Raw genomic sequence first — 17,247 nt, 5'->3', positions numbered from 1 at the left:
GTTTCATTTTAAAAGTAATGCAGCCTTAAAATTAAATGAACATTTCACTCATTTGTCAATTGTAAGTGTGACATTTAGACATGCTCCCCTGGCTGCTTGGCCATTCATAAGAGGAGGAGGAGGAGAAGGGAAGGAGGGGCTCTCCTCTCCAGTCTTGCACCTCACACTGTGAGCTATTCTGTTGCGGTCTCCCCACACCATCCAGTCTACCAATAAACAGGCTCTGACAGTGCGATTGGCAGCGGCAGCGGGAGTAACAGCCTGTCAGTACACAATATTTCTTTCTTTTTTTATTCTGGACGCAGAGACGGACAGAGAAAATGAGAGGGAGTGATGGTGCAGGCTTCATTACCGGAATGGGCACTTAGGAACCCGGTGTGGTTTTAGGTCCACAGATAGTAGCATCCATCCATCCATCCACGCTGCGCACGGACTGGTTTCTGGCATGCATCCGCATTGGGAAAATAGGGGACACACATCCGAGGCTTGTCATTTCCCCGTGCTCAGATCTGTGATCCTCTCACCATGGTTCCCCCCTCTGACTTATTACCACACCGCGCGCATCCGTCTTCCGTCTCCATGACCCGTGTAACATATGATGTAGATTTCCCCCATTCGAGCAGGTCAGACATGTCTCTTCCTCCTCTTCTTCATGGCTGGCTGAGGATACCTTGCCTGCCTTATTAAAAGAAAAAAACATCTGTTCGACATGGATAGTGGGAGCCGGACAGCGACAGTTGGGGACGGTGCGGTTAATTTCACAGCAGCCCACCTCTGGCTGGATCTCCTGAACGCGTCGACCCGGTGGGACGGCAGCCCGACTGCAGAGGAGACCGGGCTGGACCAGCCGCAGCAGCGGCTCATACAGGAGCATGCCTACCGTGACTTCACCACCACCATCCAGGTTCTCATCCTCATCGGTTCACTGCTCGGTAAGTAAAACAGCTATGTTTTATGTAGTTTTTATGTTTTATGTATGATGTAGCTCTAATGTTGTCCCAAACTACAAATCTGGGTCATGGAGATCTCCCTATGTGGACATCTATTGTGCCAGAATAATAAGGATATCTGAGACAATCTTCAATACAAAAAGGATTTTAAAAGCAACTATATTAGTGAAAGTAAAGTGTGTTTTTTCTTTCCTCTAATCTTAGATTATTCTTGTTGCAAAAAGAATCAGTAGCAGATATTGGATGATCTAAGTTTCACTAATGAAAACAAACCCTTTGTGTTATCCTGTGTCTGATCTACTGAATTTGACAATTTCACACGTGTCTCATCTACAGCCACCTCACATGTCATGTATCTAAAGTCACAATCACTGGTCATTTACACAATTTTCCAGACTTTCCATTACATCTAAGGGAGAAAATATCCATGTACATGTAATGAACGTGTCAGATGAGCCCTGGAGGCCAAATTCCACAGCTTGTTATATGTTATATATGAGTTATAACAGCATGCTGTACATGATATATCAATAAGATGTTATATAAATGGCCCAACTCTTCTTCTCTCCTCTTCATATTTTCATTTTAAGTGTCTTAAAACAAGTGATTGCTAACATGTGGTTAAATGAGAACATCAAGTTTGTGCTTGTACTGTAAAAGAGCATTTAAGTTGGTTGTAATGTTGCAGTCATGTGACCACACTTTAGTTCATTTATAGCATAACAATAACTTAAAAATAATAATAAAAAGTTTTGTTACTCATTAGCTAATTTTCTCTATGATCCAATAATAAAAGACCACATTTTTTTTTATAGAGGGAGCCCATAAAATGCTTAAACCACTTCAGACTGAGGAAAAGCAGAATATGCTAACATGCTGATGCAAATTTTAGGACTCATTTCTGATACTCTGATGTCTGTTAATGTCTGATGGGAGTGTCTTACTCTAGCAATGCTTAGAAAGTTAGTTAGGTTACACTGTTTGAAACTTTTATTCTTACTTTCTTTTTTTTTCTTGGTAACCCAAAGAGAATCTGGCATGTTTGCTGTGCTTGTAAAGCTGACAGATGGTAGCTACCTATTTCACCATGCAGTTAGCAAACAGTAAAGATTACTTACGGCACACATTTTAAGCTTCTTTTTAATCTGATTCTGTGCCGGCTCTGTGACAGATATTCCTGCTTGTGCCAGTAGCAACACAGGTGGCTGCTGCTGCTGCTGCTGCTGATGATAATGGAAGTGAGGATGGAGCGCAGCAGCTTCACACAGTCCTGGCTGCTCCCTCCATCATATCGTCAGCCAGAAACATAATCTTCCTGCCTAAAATGAGTGCTGCAAATGATTGTGTTATTTGTCACAAATGTGGCTGTGACATCCTGCCTCACTGCTGGAGGAAAAACACTCAGCGATGATTGCTGGTGTTGTTTGGAAAGGTTGGACCTTGAGCACAAATCGTTCAGTGTCACAGGGCAGCTAACACCGAAAGTGGCAGAAAATGACCAAATGAGTACTGCTTTGACTCAACACCTCCTCCTGCTGTGTGCTGCAATGTGGCAGGGTCAGAGAGACATCGCAAGTGTAAAAAAAATGCCAGTAGGCAGCAATGCTTAAAATGCCCATTTTTATCCTCTGTATTTCCTCCATCATGTCAAAACAATGGAGGGTAAAGGGAAGGCCTGGCTCCTGTGGTCAACATTTAGATGTGGAAGGAAGGTCTAGGCGGAAGGACCTGAGCGACTTTATGTTAGAGCATCTGTCCATGGCAGGTCAGGCTTCCAAAGAGGCTAACCTTTGGAGTCCTTCCTTAAAGGAGTTTCAGCTACAACAACCCCACAAGTCGGAGTTTGGAATGTGGAACAACTCCAAAATCCAATATGGCTGCCCCTTATACCCAGTTTACACTGTGTGATTTTGGGCTGTCGCAAACAAAAGACGACCATCGCAGGAAACTCGTGGAGATATCTTTGGTTGTGGCTCTAAATTGGTGGTCTTAGGTCGCACTGTGAGACAGGTTCCATGACGGCCGTTGTCAGCGTCTTGCGACCAGAGATAAGCTGAGATAAAATTCTAGCGGTGTCAGAAATTTAGGATGACTGACTCACAGTGTGACAGCTGCTACGACCTGTCACCCCGCATCCACGTCCTCCTCCGCCTCGCCTGGTGACATACGTAGTAACCTGTGATGGCCTGCGATTTAGTAAATGATCACTGTACAATCTAAGTTTGTTACATTCACTTCACATAGTGTTTCATGCAGTGGTCTTTGCTAAAAATCGCACAGTGTAAACCAGGCATTAGGCATGCTAATGTGGTAATATATATTGTTTATTAAAGCGTTTGACTCATTAAATTCTTTAAAGAGTACCATCTGTCTTCAAAGTGGTAGACATGTTTAAAGGTACAGTATAATGTGTTGTTGTATTGTTAACAATGATTATCTTAGCTAGTGGTAATACCCAATGTAAACAAAACCCCTGTGGCTTTCCCTGTGGCGTCCATCTTGGTTACCCAGCCTGACTCTCCTGGGAAAACAAGAGCAGTGGTCCAAGTGATAGGCTAATTGAAACACATACATGTATAGCGCCCCCCCTGTGGGTTGTGTAAATACAATACAAGTAAAATCTGCTGGTCAGGGTGTGATGAATGAATGAAAATGTGTGTCCATACTTCCTCAAGCTTCCTTTCATGATTTCAAAAAGAGTTTTGCACTCTATTAGATAACCCACAATGGTTCCATCATGCCGACACGTCTTCTGTCTGTTCAATGGTGACGTAATTTAATTTGCGTTGACCTCCAAAGAAAATCAAATGAATGTGACTGGCTGAAAGATATCATCAGCTTTTTCTCAGAGGAAATCATTTGTACAGCTTTGATGAATGCAGCTGGAATCTGTCCTGTGCATGATGCATCAACATATTTATACAGCATTCAAACTAATGCTTAGACTTGAAGTAGAAATGGAAGGTTAAGAAGGATAATATGTGTGCAAAGGCGGAAGGACACTGTGACCGCAAGTGAATTGAAAATGGTATTTTCAATTCACATTACCTTTATTGAATGATGTTTTCTACCTTGATAAGCTTTCAAGTAAAAAAAAACATGTATCGAAGCAAAATATATTCATCCAGGTTTGTTTTTTAAATGTGTGTAATTTTTGTACACAAAGCAGACTTCTTTGCAGCCTGTGATAGCACACAACTGCCATTCAGAGTGTTTTACTATTTTTTTTTTTTTTTGACATTTTAACATGGAGGTCTACGTTTGACTCACGTTTGGAGTCAGCCTCAAGTGGCCATTTGAGGAACTGTGTTTGTGTTTGTAACTCACTGGTTTATATTCAGACCTAAACTTACGCATAATTATGGGTGTTGCTGCTTGAGCAACAGATGGTAGCCATATCACAGCACGAGTTTCCTGCGTCCACGATCGCCCGCCCCCCCAAAACTCCGCTCGTGCTTCCCCTTTGTCCATATTTGGAGTTTTGGCGGACGTGACTCTGCCAACATGGCGGTGGTCAGAGCATCCCGGAGCCTCCCACTAAGCCTAAAAACGGCTCATTGTCCATAGTTTTTACTGTCAATGATTACAATGTCAAAATACAACTAGCACTTTAAGTTTTATTACTGCACACATATAAATGACATTTGCTCACATATGATGATGCAAACCATTATTTGTCAATAAATAAATAAATATGCACATCCCCAAAAACCATACATCAAGCCTTAGGAAGGAAGTTTTATAATACGTTACAATAGGCTAACATTCCTCTTCTTGCTTAAATGTACAGACACGAGAGTCACATTAATCTCATCTAATTCTCAGAAAGAATATTACATTTCCAGAGAGACAGTTATCCAGTTTAACCGATAAAGCACAGATCAGAGTTTTACCGTAAATCTGATTAACGTCTAACAGTGCACCGTCTGACCACTGCCAAAGACTGTAAAAGGATTCTGTGAGGAATGATGTGAACTAGCTTTCTCTCTAGTTAATTATGTTTCACGCATTCAGTTCTGTGGGAGACACCTGGCTGACTGATAAACAGCAGGTCATCTACACAAAGCCAGACATGACACTTACTGTCAAGCAGCCATTTTGAATTGTGTTTTATTTTATTTTGTGCTACCTGTTGTTGTGCTACCATTTGTTAAGTAGGGAATAAAAGCAATTTACATTTAGTGTGGTTACCAAGGTGTTCCTGGAGTGTGGAGTGTGGAGGTGAGTGTTTAAAAAAGGACACAGTGATTTTTTTTCAGACAATTGAAACTCTAACCATTAAATACAAGGACACATATTTTAATAGACAGTCAGAGTTGTGTCTGTGTTTGTGATGCACTCGATCTTAACAAGCTCGCTCTTTAGTGCAGGTGGGAAATTCTAAGAAGTTCTTCTAGCATCACATATACCACATGCTGCAGCAGCATCACAGCTGTGCTGTCTGTCTCAATGGGCTTATTGGTGATTTCTAAACAAAGTGGGAACTCAGTGATTAACTCCAGTGTGAATTGTCTGTCTGAAATGATATAAATTCAGCTCTGTCATCCTCATGCAATTTATTTTCCTTTAATATTCCTCCTCTTATTCTGTTTTCATCAGGGAGTTGTTTGGCATTTGCACTCTACTCCAGGCAGGTTTTGCATGCCATGTGTTTTTATGCATCATGGTATTATAGCATGATCAAAGATCTGCAGTGATTGTTTCTGAGTAGATCACTGCTAGAAATGGTCCAGACATATCATAAATTTAACATCTTAAATTATGTCTGATGTTTTATACACCAAAAATTGCGTGTGATGCCCAGCTAGCAGCTAAACTTCTGTTAAAACAGTCTGCCTTTGCTGACCAGATTAAACATGAGCAAGTTAAATTAGTGCAACAACACAACCACACACCATAAGGTTCTGTTAGCTTCCTCTGTCCTTTATGTCTCATGCGCTGTTCCTAGGACAACACCTGCATTATCTGGTCTAATGAACGTAACGAATGTAACTGTGGTTTCCAAATGATACTAATTTCATTATCACCTGTGAATGCAGAGCCTGAGCATACTTCATTAATTACAGCTATATTAGGGCTTCCCTGAAAAACCTGTGCACTGCTCTGTATCACACTGTGTTCCTCAAATCCTGCAGTTAATGTTCCCCAGAAAAGCAACCTTCTACATCTTGAGTTTGTTCTTCTTTCTTTTGCATTTATTCTTAAATAATCTTTTCATGATTGACTGAAAACATCAGAAAGAAAGAGCAGCCTTGTTTAGTGCAGAACATTGTGCTCTGTTACCAACAGCTCTCTGTGGGTAATTACATTTGAAGGGGCTGGTGTCACACGTGGCCCTGTGTGACCTGACATCAGTCAGTGTGCACCACAGGAAGTATAAAGTTCACCTTTTAAAACCGTATTAACAATCATCAGCATCTCCATGCTCCAAATTACAGAGAGAGACCTTAACATAAAAAAATGGCACAGTTCCCTGCTTGCACTCGATGCTGCGCCCGTCTTACTCCATTTAGGTTTAATTGATTCTTTTCCGCCTGCAAAGAGGATCATTATGCAGCACGTAATCAAAAGTGCTAGAAATCAGTCTTCAAAAAGCCAATTTAAAACAGAATATTGCTTATCTGAGGGGAATTGTTAAATACCCGAATGAGTGCTGTGCTCAGTACACACTGTTCCTCATGTGCTTTCACTGGGTTGTTATCACCAAAATGGATACTAGCAGCAATAGTCTTCATAGTGGCTGTAAAATTTATTTCTTAATTGTCCTGGATCAAAAGTTTCTTTTTTTATAGATTATAGATCAGGCAGTAATGTGACAATTTAAGTAGTAGAAGTACACTTCTGACTTAATCTGACTTTTTTCAGAGAATTCTGAACATCTTCTCAGAAAAAAATGTGATTGTGATCAAAATTTTGACCTTAAATGAACTTTAATCTGAAGACTCTTAAGGTCAAAACCCAGTAGTTTGTATTTAAAACGTCTGACTAAATTCTGAGATTAAAGTCAAAAGTTGACATCAGGTGACTGTCTGAATTTTGGATTTATCCATACAGACCAAAAAAGGTCTCAACCTCCAGCAGTGCCACTTGTTCTTGGTGATATTAGAGCGAGGGAAACATTCCGATATTTAGATTCTTATCTTAAAGCAGTGCCATCAGGGAGGAGTCTGATCTGTCCCAAATTCAACAACAAACATTCAGCCAGAATCATAAAGAATAATCTTATTTCTGCAGCAGATAATCCACTCAGAGCTCTGATCTCAACATCACAGGGATTACATGAGCATGAGCTGTGGTGTGTTCTCCAAGATGCTGGAACAACCTGCCTAACAAATGTGTAGTGTACAGACCTGATTTCAGTTTTAAAGGGTAGTTACATCACACGCTTTATTTTGTTTCTGCAAATGAAATTATACAAAAATATATAAACATATTCTCATTGTTATTCACATCTTACCTCTCTTCTTCTCTCTCCTCTCTCCTCTCACAGGCAATGCCACAGTGTTGTGGTGCACCTGCTGCACAAATGTCTTTAAATCTGTGACCAATCGCTTTGTGAAGAACCTGGCATGCTCGGGGATCTGCGCCGGCTTGGTGTGCGTCCCCTTTGACGTGGCGCTCGGAGCCAGCCCCCGCTGCTGCTGGTGGCTTCACACGCTGTTGCTCTGCAAGGCCCTCAAGTTCCTCCACAAACTCTTCTGTTCCGTCACTGTGCTCAGCTTCAGCGCCATCGCGCTCGACAGGTCTGTTCGTGAATGCTTTTCAGTTCTGCAGATGGAGATAATGGGTTTTTGAGTCATCAATATTTGTGGCTTTAGAATTGAAATTAAAAATGACCTCTCACAGAACCACAAGAGCCCTCTGTTGGCTGAGGAGAATGGGTGATGCTTTGTTGTTTTGCTCGCTGGCTGTGCAGCCAGAAGCACTGACTTTGTGTTTGAAAAAGGTTGGTGAGCACCTCTTCCTCCTACTCACTGCAATGAATTTGGAGAATTTGTTTCTTTAAATCAATCCTTTAATCAGTTTATTGAAAGATTATATACACGGACACCTAGAGTCTCTTTATGAGAGCACCTGGAAGTGAACAGTGCACAGGAGAGGCAGCTTTAAATGGTGGATGGAAAAGTCTTTTTCAATCTTCATCAATGGCCTGTGATGTGGGTAAGAGGCTGATCGATGGAGTGTGTGTCCCAAGCCTCCCTGCTGAGCTAAGTATTATAGTCAACAGCAGCCTGAGCTGGCTGCAGCTACCCAATCACACACACTCACACACACACACTGACATAAAGTAATCATGCCCTTGCTCATTGAAAGCTAAACTTTATACCCAACCCTGGAATCCATATTGGAGCCATAATGGTGGCCGTGTTGTGCAATCATAAAATGTTTGAATAACATAAATACCAGCATGCGTTTATGCACACAAAGAGGTTGCCCATGTAATCTGGGATACCTTTATTTTATCACTCATCAGAATAGCTGATGATGTACCTTCTGGGCTCATAGCATGTAATGTTAATGGACTGAGGATTAGTGAATAGGGTGACTGTGCCAGAAAGCAGGAAATAAAAAAATAATCCCCTCCAAAAACGAGCACATAAGGCCCTTCTAAATTGTCATTTATAATATTTTAGGCAGGCAAACTTTTAAAAAAGCCTGCCTTGCCGCAGCCTTAGTCCCGCTGCTGTAAAGATTGTCTCGCCTCCATAGCAACAAATACAGTCAAAATGATATCAAACCAATGAATTATTTATTCTCCAGGAGGGTAATCCAGACTGTAGATGTACAGAGAGGTTGAGACTGCAGCTTGTGTTCTCATACAGTATCGTAACTGAGGCAGCCCTGGGAAATAATAATAATAAGTCTTTTGTGTGATTTGTTTGGCTTATGGTTAATAATAATAATAATAATAATGAAAGTCAATCTACATACTATTATGTTTATTGTGTATATCTGCGGATCTACTGTTGTGGGTGTGCACTAAAAAAGCCTCTGCATAAGTTAACAAACAGAGAGAAAATTCTTTCAACCCTTTCCAGCTAAAGTTAGTGATAAATATGTATGATTTAGTGGGGTGTTATTAGCACATTTAAAGTAGCTATTAAAATGGTCTGTTATGTTTGTTGAAATAAATAACTGTAGACTGAACTACACGTGACATTATATTGATGTGCCCCTGTAATGCAGTAACCCCACCTTTTTGTCTATTTGCTACTAATGGATTCAATGAATAAACTGTCTTTCCAGCAAAACCACTTGAAACTCATACTTCAGTAGGAGAGAATTGTAATTCCAGCTTTATCTGACATTGTTTTATTAGTTGCGCATCCATGGAAATAGTGTGAGAGCCTGATGCTTTAATTTACCCTCTGTTTATTTTTGTATTTTCCCCAAAATCACCTTACCATATGCTGTATAAGCTTGACTGACAAAAGATAGGTAACACTAACAGACCTATTTTTAAAGCAGATCCAACACCTGTCAATGGCCAAAGTGCAAAAACTCCTATCTGAAAAATCTACTTTCTTCAAGGTATTGGGTTCTTAGGAAAATAGGAAATAGAAAATCCTGCAGATAGGAGTTTTGTTCTTAGGACATTGCTGTGCAAATCTGTTAGGGTTACATGTGGCAAGTTTGATCCTTGCATTTAAATACAAACAGCAATACAAAAGTGTAAAAAATGTCTTTTCTTTGGTATTAATTGTGACTTTCTTTATTGGTTAATGTTAACCAATCTCAGTCTCCACGTGCACATGCTAATGTTAGCTTACTTCTGATCAAGGACAAAATGCTACCTAGTGTTGCAACATAGTGTGTAATTCTAATTCATCCACATTTTCAGGTGCTACATTGGTTAGCTAGCTGTTTTCAGGTTCCTTTATTGGCTAACATCAAGCTAGTAAGCTAAGCTAATCAAAGTTGTTGTTGACCAATTCAATCCATCAAACAGCTATGCAAAAACGGTCTGTTAGCCAGCAAGCTGTAACTTGGCTGTGCAGTAGTAATCTGGCTATTTCACCTAGATCCTCTAACTACTAATATTATATTTATAGCTATAAAACATGCAGTAGTGCAAGTGTGAGGGCAATCAACAGCCTGCCTGCAGTTCACTTGTCAGCCACAGGTGTCACTGTTAAAACTTTTCTGATCCTGATCCTTTAAGCTGAAATGTTTGTGTCTCTGTTTGTAGATACTACTCAGTGCTGTACCCATTAGAGAGAAAAATCTCGGATGCACGATCTCGAGATCTGGTCATCTACATCTGGGTCCATGCAACTGTTGCCAGCCTCCCTGTGTTCGCTGTGACCAATGTGACAGATGTGTACGTCACCTCGTCCTGCTCAGATGACCATGCTCGCTCCCTGGGTCACATGGTTTACGTGTTGATATACAACGTCACCACGGTCATCCTCCCTCTGGTGCTGGTCTTCCTCTTCATGCTGCTGATCCGCAGAGCACTCAGTGCCAGCCAGAAGAAGAAGGTCATCATCGCTGCGCTGCGGACTCCCCAAAACAGCATTTCCATCCCATACGTGTCACAGCGAGAAGCTGAGCTGCACGCCACTCTGCTGGCTGTGGTGCTAGCTTTCTCTGCCTGCAGTGCCCCCTATGGAGCCTTGGTGGTCTATCGCACCATTTTGGCAGACACTCAGGAGCTGCCCGTCTCATTGTATCTCACTGCCCTTTGGCTTCCTAAAGTGACCCTGCTCACTAACCCTCTTTTTTTTCTGACTGTTAACCGCTCAGCCCGCCATAGCTGGCTGGAGCTGCTGGCCAGGATTCACAGACGGTACAGCCGACGTAATGTGGTCAGCACTGGGGGTCTGGCCTCTTTAGGTGCAGAGGGTGTCATCGGGGAACCAGTGGGACTGGAGACAGCTGGTCGCTCTGGGAGCCAGCTACTGGAGATGTTTAACATTGGTCAGCAGCAGATCTTCAAACCCTCTGAGGAAGAAGAAGAAGAGGAGGAGGTTGAGAATGAGAATGAGATCCCATCTCAGGGAGGCGCCTCAGGGCCCAAAGAGGACCAAAAGTGTGGGTCAAGACTCGGAAGCTTCAGAGGTGAAGCGATTACCAAAAAGGAGCCTGGGGCAGGAGGAGTGCTGGTTATTACTAAGGAGGTGCCTCCTCCAATCACAGTGCCTCGAGCCTCTCCGGTCCACACATGCGTCTACACCTCTTCTTCACAGGTGGCACCTGCCACGCCTACAGAAGCAGAAGACTCCCCACAGTTTGGCTTTGGACCATTTGAGCTGCCACCTCAATGGTTACCTGAGACCAGGAACAGCAAGAAGAGGCTGCTGCCTCCTCTGGGTAACACACCTGAGGAGCTGATCCAGACCAAACTGCCCAGGCCACGGCCTGAACGCCGCATCAGTAGGAACAACAAGGTCAGCACAATACCCACTGTGGATCCATGAACACAATTCTGCTGGAGACATCTCACCACTTGGGTTGAGCAAACTTTAGCAAGATATTAATACGTGTGTCATTCCTTTTGACTAATTTAAACCTCTACATTTGTAGCCGTTGTAGAAGTTCAGATTCCCCATTTTATTACTGCACAAAAGGCACCAAAATCAATTTGATATCCAATATTTATAATGTTATCAAAACCTTCACTGCAGTTTCATAAATAACTTCTACAACAGTTGAGAAGGCTGATTTTCAATCTCTTTTTTGATTGATCAAATCTTTTTTTATTAGGGTAGACCTCCCTGCACACACTCTGACAGATGCACTGATATTGGATAATGTATTTCTGCAGCAAACAGTTGAGATATTGGAGCTCTTGACAACATTTTGTATAATGGATATGCTGTGATTGCACTCTGTACATGAACACACCTTTACTGTGGATCCTTTCACTTAACTCTTTGTGGGACTGTTTTTTTGTATCCATGTTTGACTGAAATATTTGACATTAACGTACCTTTGTGTCTAATGTGATATGTGTCGTTGACTGTAAGTGGATTTCTTAAAATGAAGGTATGCAAATATACGTTAAAATCAGATTATTGTGAAAAATAGAATGAAAACAATAGGACACTGGTTTGTTTGGATAAAAAAAGAATGAAGAAAATGTCCAGGTTGATGATCTTTGACCTACGACGGCGTATTAGGGCCAATGTAAGAAAAAAAAATACTGACCCGGAAGAGGAGGGGGGGGCAATATTCTGAGATTTAAAGTCGTAAATTTACGAGATTTAAAGTCGTAGATTTACGAGAAACAAAGTCGTAAATTTACGAGATTTAAAGTCGTAGATTTACGAGAAAAAAGTCGTAGATTTACGAGAAACAAAGTGGTAAATTTACGAGATTTAAAGTCGTAGATTTACGAGAAAAAAAGTCGTAGATTTACGAGAAAAAAACTCGCAAATTTACGGGAAGACCTCAGATATTCTCTGACATTAGGCTATAAAGTCGCAAATCTGGAGACACGCCGCTTGCTGTCACGGTCGCCGTGGAAAAGCTCATCAAGTTGTGACAATGCTGTGAAGAAGATAGCACCGTGGATAACCTTTCCTGCTTCAACCTCCCGACCATAGTCAGGGAGCACAGAGGACGAGCTACGGTGCTCGTGGTTAACCCCCACCGTCACAAACAGCTGGAGGACCAGAGCACTTTCCTGTCCTTGCAGGCAGCTTTGTTCTCATATTCTTTACGCTGTACATATACTTCTTGTTAATAAATCGCTCCTCTCTCAAGCTAACAAGTCATCTTCTCTTCCCCTCCTACACAAACACGCTGTCCTGTATCCTGCACACTCACACACAGGTAAGCACACACGTACTCACTGCCTTCCTATTATAAGGCATATAGGCCTACAACTCTCACAACACCGTGATAAAAAAACAGTTGCTTTTTATCCAGTTTACACATATGTAAACTGTACACATAAACCGTGTGCATGTATGCATGTATGGAAACGCGACATAATTCCATGACCAGGAAAAACGGATGCAAATTTCTGAGTTTTTTTCTCGTAAATCTACGACTTTTTTTCTCGTAAATCTACGACTTTAAATCTCGTAAATTTACGACTTTGTTTCTCGTAAATCTACGACTTTTTTTCTCGTAAATCTACGACTTTAAATCTCGTAAATTTACGACTTTGTTTCTCGTAAATCTACGACTTTAAATCTCGTAAATTTACGACTTTAAATCTCAGAATATTGCCCCCCCCTCCTCTTCCGGGTCAGTATTTTTTTTTCTTACATTGGCCCTAATACGCCGTCGTATTGACCAGCTCCTATCAACTTTATTGATTTTTTTTTCTAGAAAGTCACGTTGAGCTATAGCTACCAGTCCATGTTTTCTATCAGGAGAAGTACTGTGAAAAGATTTAAAGTGTTCTGACTGACACTTCTGGCTCCTCTGCAGTTCTTTGTGATGCATAATTCAATAGTAACAGCCTCAACCTGAACCTTTGGCTGAGGTAAACAGAGCTGGGCTGCACTTCAAATATTTGTCAAGCCGTAACTCCCTCCGGGGGCTTACCCACAATCCATTGCTATGTCCACAAATCTATCCTCAATCCTACCCGCGCTGCTATCAGGCACAATCGTGCAGTCACGCCTGACTTGGAACAATATCCACAGCTACTACTGTAAGAGCAGAAAGGAGATGAGTAATTTGTTTGTTCTGAAACGTCGGTTGGGGCGATGACTGTATCAGGATAGTAGCTGCTGTGGTTTGTACAGCATGCACTGGGTCTAACATCCTCATACATTGATTTTTTTCTATTTTTTTTTTGAAGAATACGTTCATATTTCCCATCTGATTTGATCCAAGGCTTATTCAAACATCACAACTTTCTCTTCCTGCGACCTTTAAAAGCTTTACACATCACTAGTAATGGCAGAAAATAAATGGAAAATGAATACAACTGAATGTGAAGGTTTAATGGTGCAGCACAGAATTGAATCTTTTATCAAACACCCCTGAGTTCAGAGTGACATGACATTGAAAATATTTTCTGAATAAGCTTCTCACTGTGAGCGATGACATGAACACAATATTTTCTGAACTTACCTTTTCAGATTATGTTTTGTAGTTTTGTTTTTCTTCTTCTCTTTAGGTATTTAAATTGTGAACCAATCAAAGAATAGTTCCCACCACTGTCAGTCAAATCTGATCAGGCCACAGCACTGATGAAAAGAAAATGGACATTTTTACACAAATACTGAATTTTCTAAACAAAATTGTTGAGATTTGAAGTTTTCATGAATTTTGAATGCATCTGTAATTTATTGAGTTATTAAAAGATACCAATGCTATACAAAGTTGTCACTGCAGTTCGTTCTTGGTCTTGGAAAGAAGTACTATTCTTTGGCACAAGGTCTATTTAGTCATCATTTGATAACACTGTTTTTACAGAGGAATATTTGCTACTGTTTCATGCTATTGCCATGGCAGTGTCTGCATGTCAGTGGTGTACGTGAGACATTTGCCTGCCACTGCTTTACCACAGTTCAATCAGAATCTTAAAAAATTATATAGGCTAAAATCCCTGTTGCTCTGTCTATTTTGTCTAAATCTAATTTAGGTTAGAGTAAAATGCCATGAACTCCCTCAGGTTAGTGTAACTTTCTTAGCAGCAGAAGGGTTCTGTTTCTGTCAGCACTGAAATCTTAAGCAAAGGCACTGCCAATCACTGATTGCTTTCAGCAGTTTAGTTTTTGGATGGTCCCCACCAGCTGTATCCTCTTGGATCGCTAATTCAGCTGCAGTTTTGGCCTCTTTTCTCTAGATTGACTAAACTCCAGCTCACTAGGAATGAAAACAAAGTATTCACACCTATAGCATCCTCTGCACTTACATGGCAAGATGGCATTTTTTGTTAGTCATGTTATATACAATACAGGAACGTGAAACAGATTGTGGAGAACCAACCAAACAGCAACTATTGGGGCTTAGAAATGAAGTCTTCTAATTGAATCCCATTCAAAAATCATCAACTTATCTCTTAAACTGGATGATATGTCATGTGGTATATGTGATATGCTGGTGCACTGATAGTAATCTCTTTCAGGGTGGCTAAGCCAACAGCATCACTTGTACAGAGCTACAGACTTTAAAGTGAACCCCCACAGAAAATGAACCACTTTAAACCAAGAAGGAATTTTTAGGGCTCGCAAAGAAACAAAAAAAAAATTGACATATGCAATTGTGAATGAAGAAATATGCTAATTTTCCACCCTTTCTGCTGTTGGTGGTCTATTTGTGTGCTTCCCTGCACATGTACGACTTTCACAGGCATTTCAGACAAAACAGCCAAAATCCAAACACGTATCCTTTCTCACTCCTGGCTGACTTTTCTGTGAAAGCAGCAGGTTTTTCTGCATTGAGGGATTTTGTTGTTGTGGTTGATGGGGTCATTACACCCTTGATGTATTAATAAGAGATCAGCAGCTTACTGCCTACGCAAGAGCTTTGTGTTTTCTGTCACTTTTCTGTAGGCACCCAACAACAAGTTTTCAAAATAGAAAAAAAATGTCATGAATGTGTCTCTCTTCATCAAACTCACTGAAATAATCGAGTAAATCATGGCTGCAACATTATAGATTAAAGCAAATTATAGCTGCTGCACTCCCTACTGTAGAAGTTTAATCTCCTTTGCAGCCAGTGTAAGAAGGAGCACATGAGGAACAGGAGCACGAGAACAAAGTCTGCATTTGTTATCAGCTTTGGTTTATTGTAATCTAAGAATCAGGAATTGTCGTAGGTGGTATTATTCATGACGTCACTGGCGTCGTCAGCATTGTTTTTCTTTGCAGTCTTCGTTTCCATGGATAGTCCTCTGGAAAATGGCAATGTATTTCTTATGGAGTTGGTGGATACAATCAATTCAAGGCTGTTACTAGGGAATGAAAACAGAGATGGAAATTCAGGGAGACATCCATCATTTAGACTCCAGTTAATGCTGTTTAATTTTTACTTTTATATTTCAGCTGTTAAATTGATTATGCACATTTTTACAAACTAGGTTGAAAATGCTAACACAATACTCCTAATTTTTTTTTTACATAAATCATTGTGCAGTATAAGTGTAAGTGTCTCTTATTTCAGCTCAAAAGGGCTAAAAGTCTGTTACATGCTGTACATATCAAAGACCAGGATCCCTGCTCTGAAAGAAAAATAATGAAAAATAAATCATCTTCACTGATGGCAGTATAGGAGAAACGAGCAGAACACAGAATGAAACAGGTGTTGTAGTTTAAAGCATTCTGCTGGGTTAATGTCATGGTTTGCATTAAAAATGCCTTAGTCATCAAAGTTGGTGGCTGTTGGTCGTCATGGTTACAGTGATAAATAAGGCTGCGGGGTGAGTGTGGTCCAGGTGCTGCTCCTGGTTTTTAAGTTTAACCTTTGTCATCTGACCTCTCCTCACAAGGACAAGATGATATGAAAGACATTCTTAATAGTATTTACTGAATGAACAGCAGTACCACTACAGCCGACCAATCAGAGCAGACAGGGTCAAATTTCGGCCCATATGCAAAAAATGTATATTTGTTCAAGGTCCAAAATGATATGAAGTCAAAACACATGTGTGCATATATTATTAAACTAAATATAGATGCTACTGGAATGGGGGATGACAACATGAAAAAACACACAGTCTGTCATAATGAGAATTGACCAATAATCATCCATTAGTGCAGTGTGAGTGTTGTAAGAGAGATCAATACAACACTGTATTAACCAAAAATTAAATCAGTGGGACCTGTCCAGAATTAGGTAAAATAATTATTTAGCTCCATTATTTCCTATTCATAGAGGCCTATCTCTGTCTGTCCTTTCATTCAAACACATAACAGTGATCACACTCTTATTATGCAACTTATCTTTTTCCTGGAGAAAATCAATAGGAGCCATTATAGATGCCATGGAAATATTCATTACCAACAATTCCACTTATTGGACTCACAGATGCAGCATGAATGAGTTTTTAACAACTTGCTTCTCTTTGTTACCGATACCCCTAATAATGGGAAGCAAAGGCTGACTTAAGTAGCATGGTTGCTAAGCAACAGGTAACCCAGATGCTTCAGACGAAGGTCCTATTGCAGGTTCCCTATTTCCCTCACTGCTGATCAATCATGTGGCAGAGGCCAGAATGAAGGACATAATACAAAGTCATTTTAATGACAAAAGATTTGTTGTTGAAGTGGTGGAAGCTGGGAGAGGAAAACAAAATTATATCTGACCCAACTAAATATGAGAATATATAAAAAAAATCTTAATGTGAAGGTGTGAGACATATGAAGCGCTGTTGTTATGGTGTAAATAA

The 17,247-nt window shown here is 40.6% G+C and overlaps 1 protein-coding gene across 1 annotated transcript; it reads left to right on the top strand.

The window, feature by feature from the left end:
- The first annotated feature begins 235 nt into the window (after positions 1-235).
- On the top strand, positions 236-11,553 carry gpr176 (G protein-coupled receptor 176). Its single transcript, XM_028397708.1, has 3 exons — positions 236-932; positions 7,441-7,693; positions 10,141-11,553. Exons 1-3 carry the CDS (start codon positions 710-712, stop codon positions 11,369-11,371), a joined length of 1,707 nt encoding a protein of 568 aa, XP_028253509.1. The 5' UTR covers positions 236-709; the 3' UTR covers positions 11,372-11,553.
- Positions 11,554-17,247: the final 5,694 nt, after the last annotated feature.

This window comes from Parambassis ranga, chromosome 24 (assembly GCF_900634625.1).
Source record: "Parambassis ranga chromosome 24, fParRan2.1, whole genome shotgun sequence".
Classification (NCBI taxonomy): domain Eukaryota; kingdom Metazoa; phylum Chordata; class Actinopteri; family Ambassidae; genus Parambassis; species Parambassis ranga.
Note: the sequence above shows the minus strand (reverse complement) of the source record. Positions and strands in the feature narration are given on the sequence as shown.

Excerpts from the sequence above, each read along its gene's own strand:
- gpr176 (XM_028397708.1), top strand. The coding sequence starts at position 710 with ATGGATAGTGGGAGCCGGACAGCGACAGTTGGGGACGGTGCGGTTAAT. Across the intron at positions 933-7,440 it reads CCTCATCGGTTCACTGCTCG|GCAATGCCACAGTGTTGTGG; the intron begins GTAAGTAAAACA and ends CTCCTCTCACAG. Across the intron at positions 7,694-10,140 it reads AGCGCCATCGCGCTCGACAG|ATACTACTCAGTGCTGTACC; the intron begins GTCTGTTCGTGA and ends CTCTGTTTGTAG.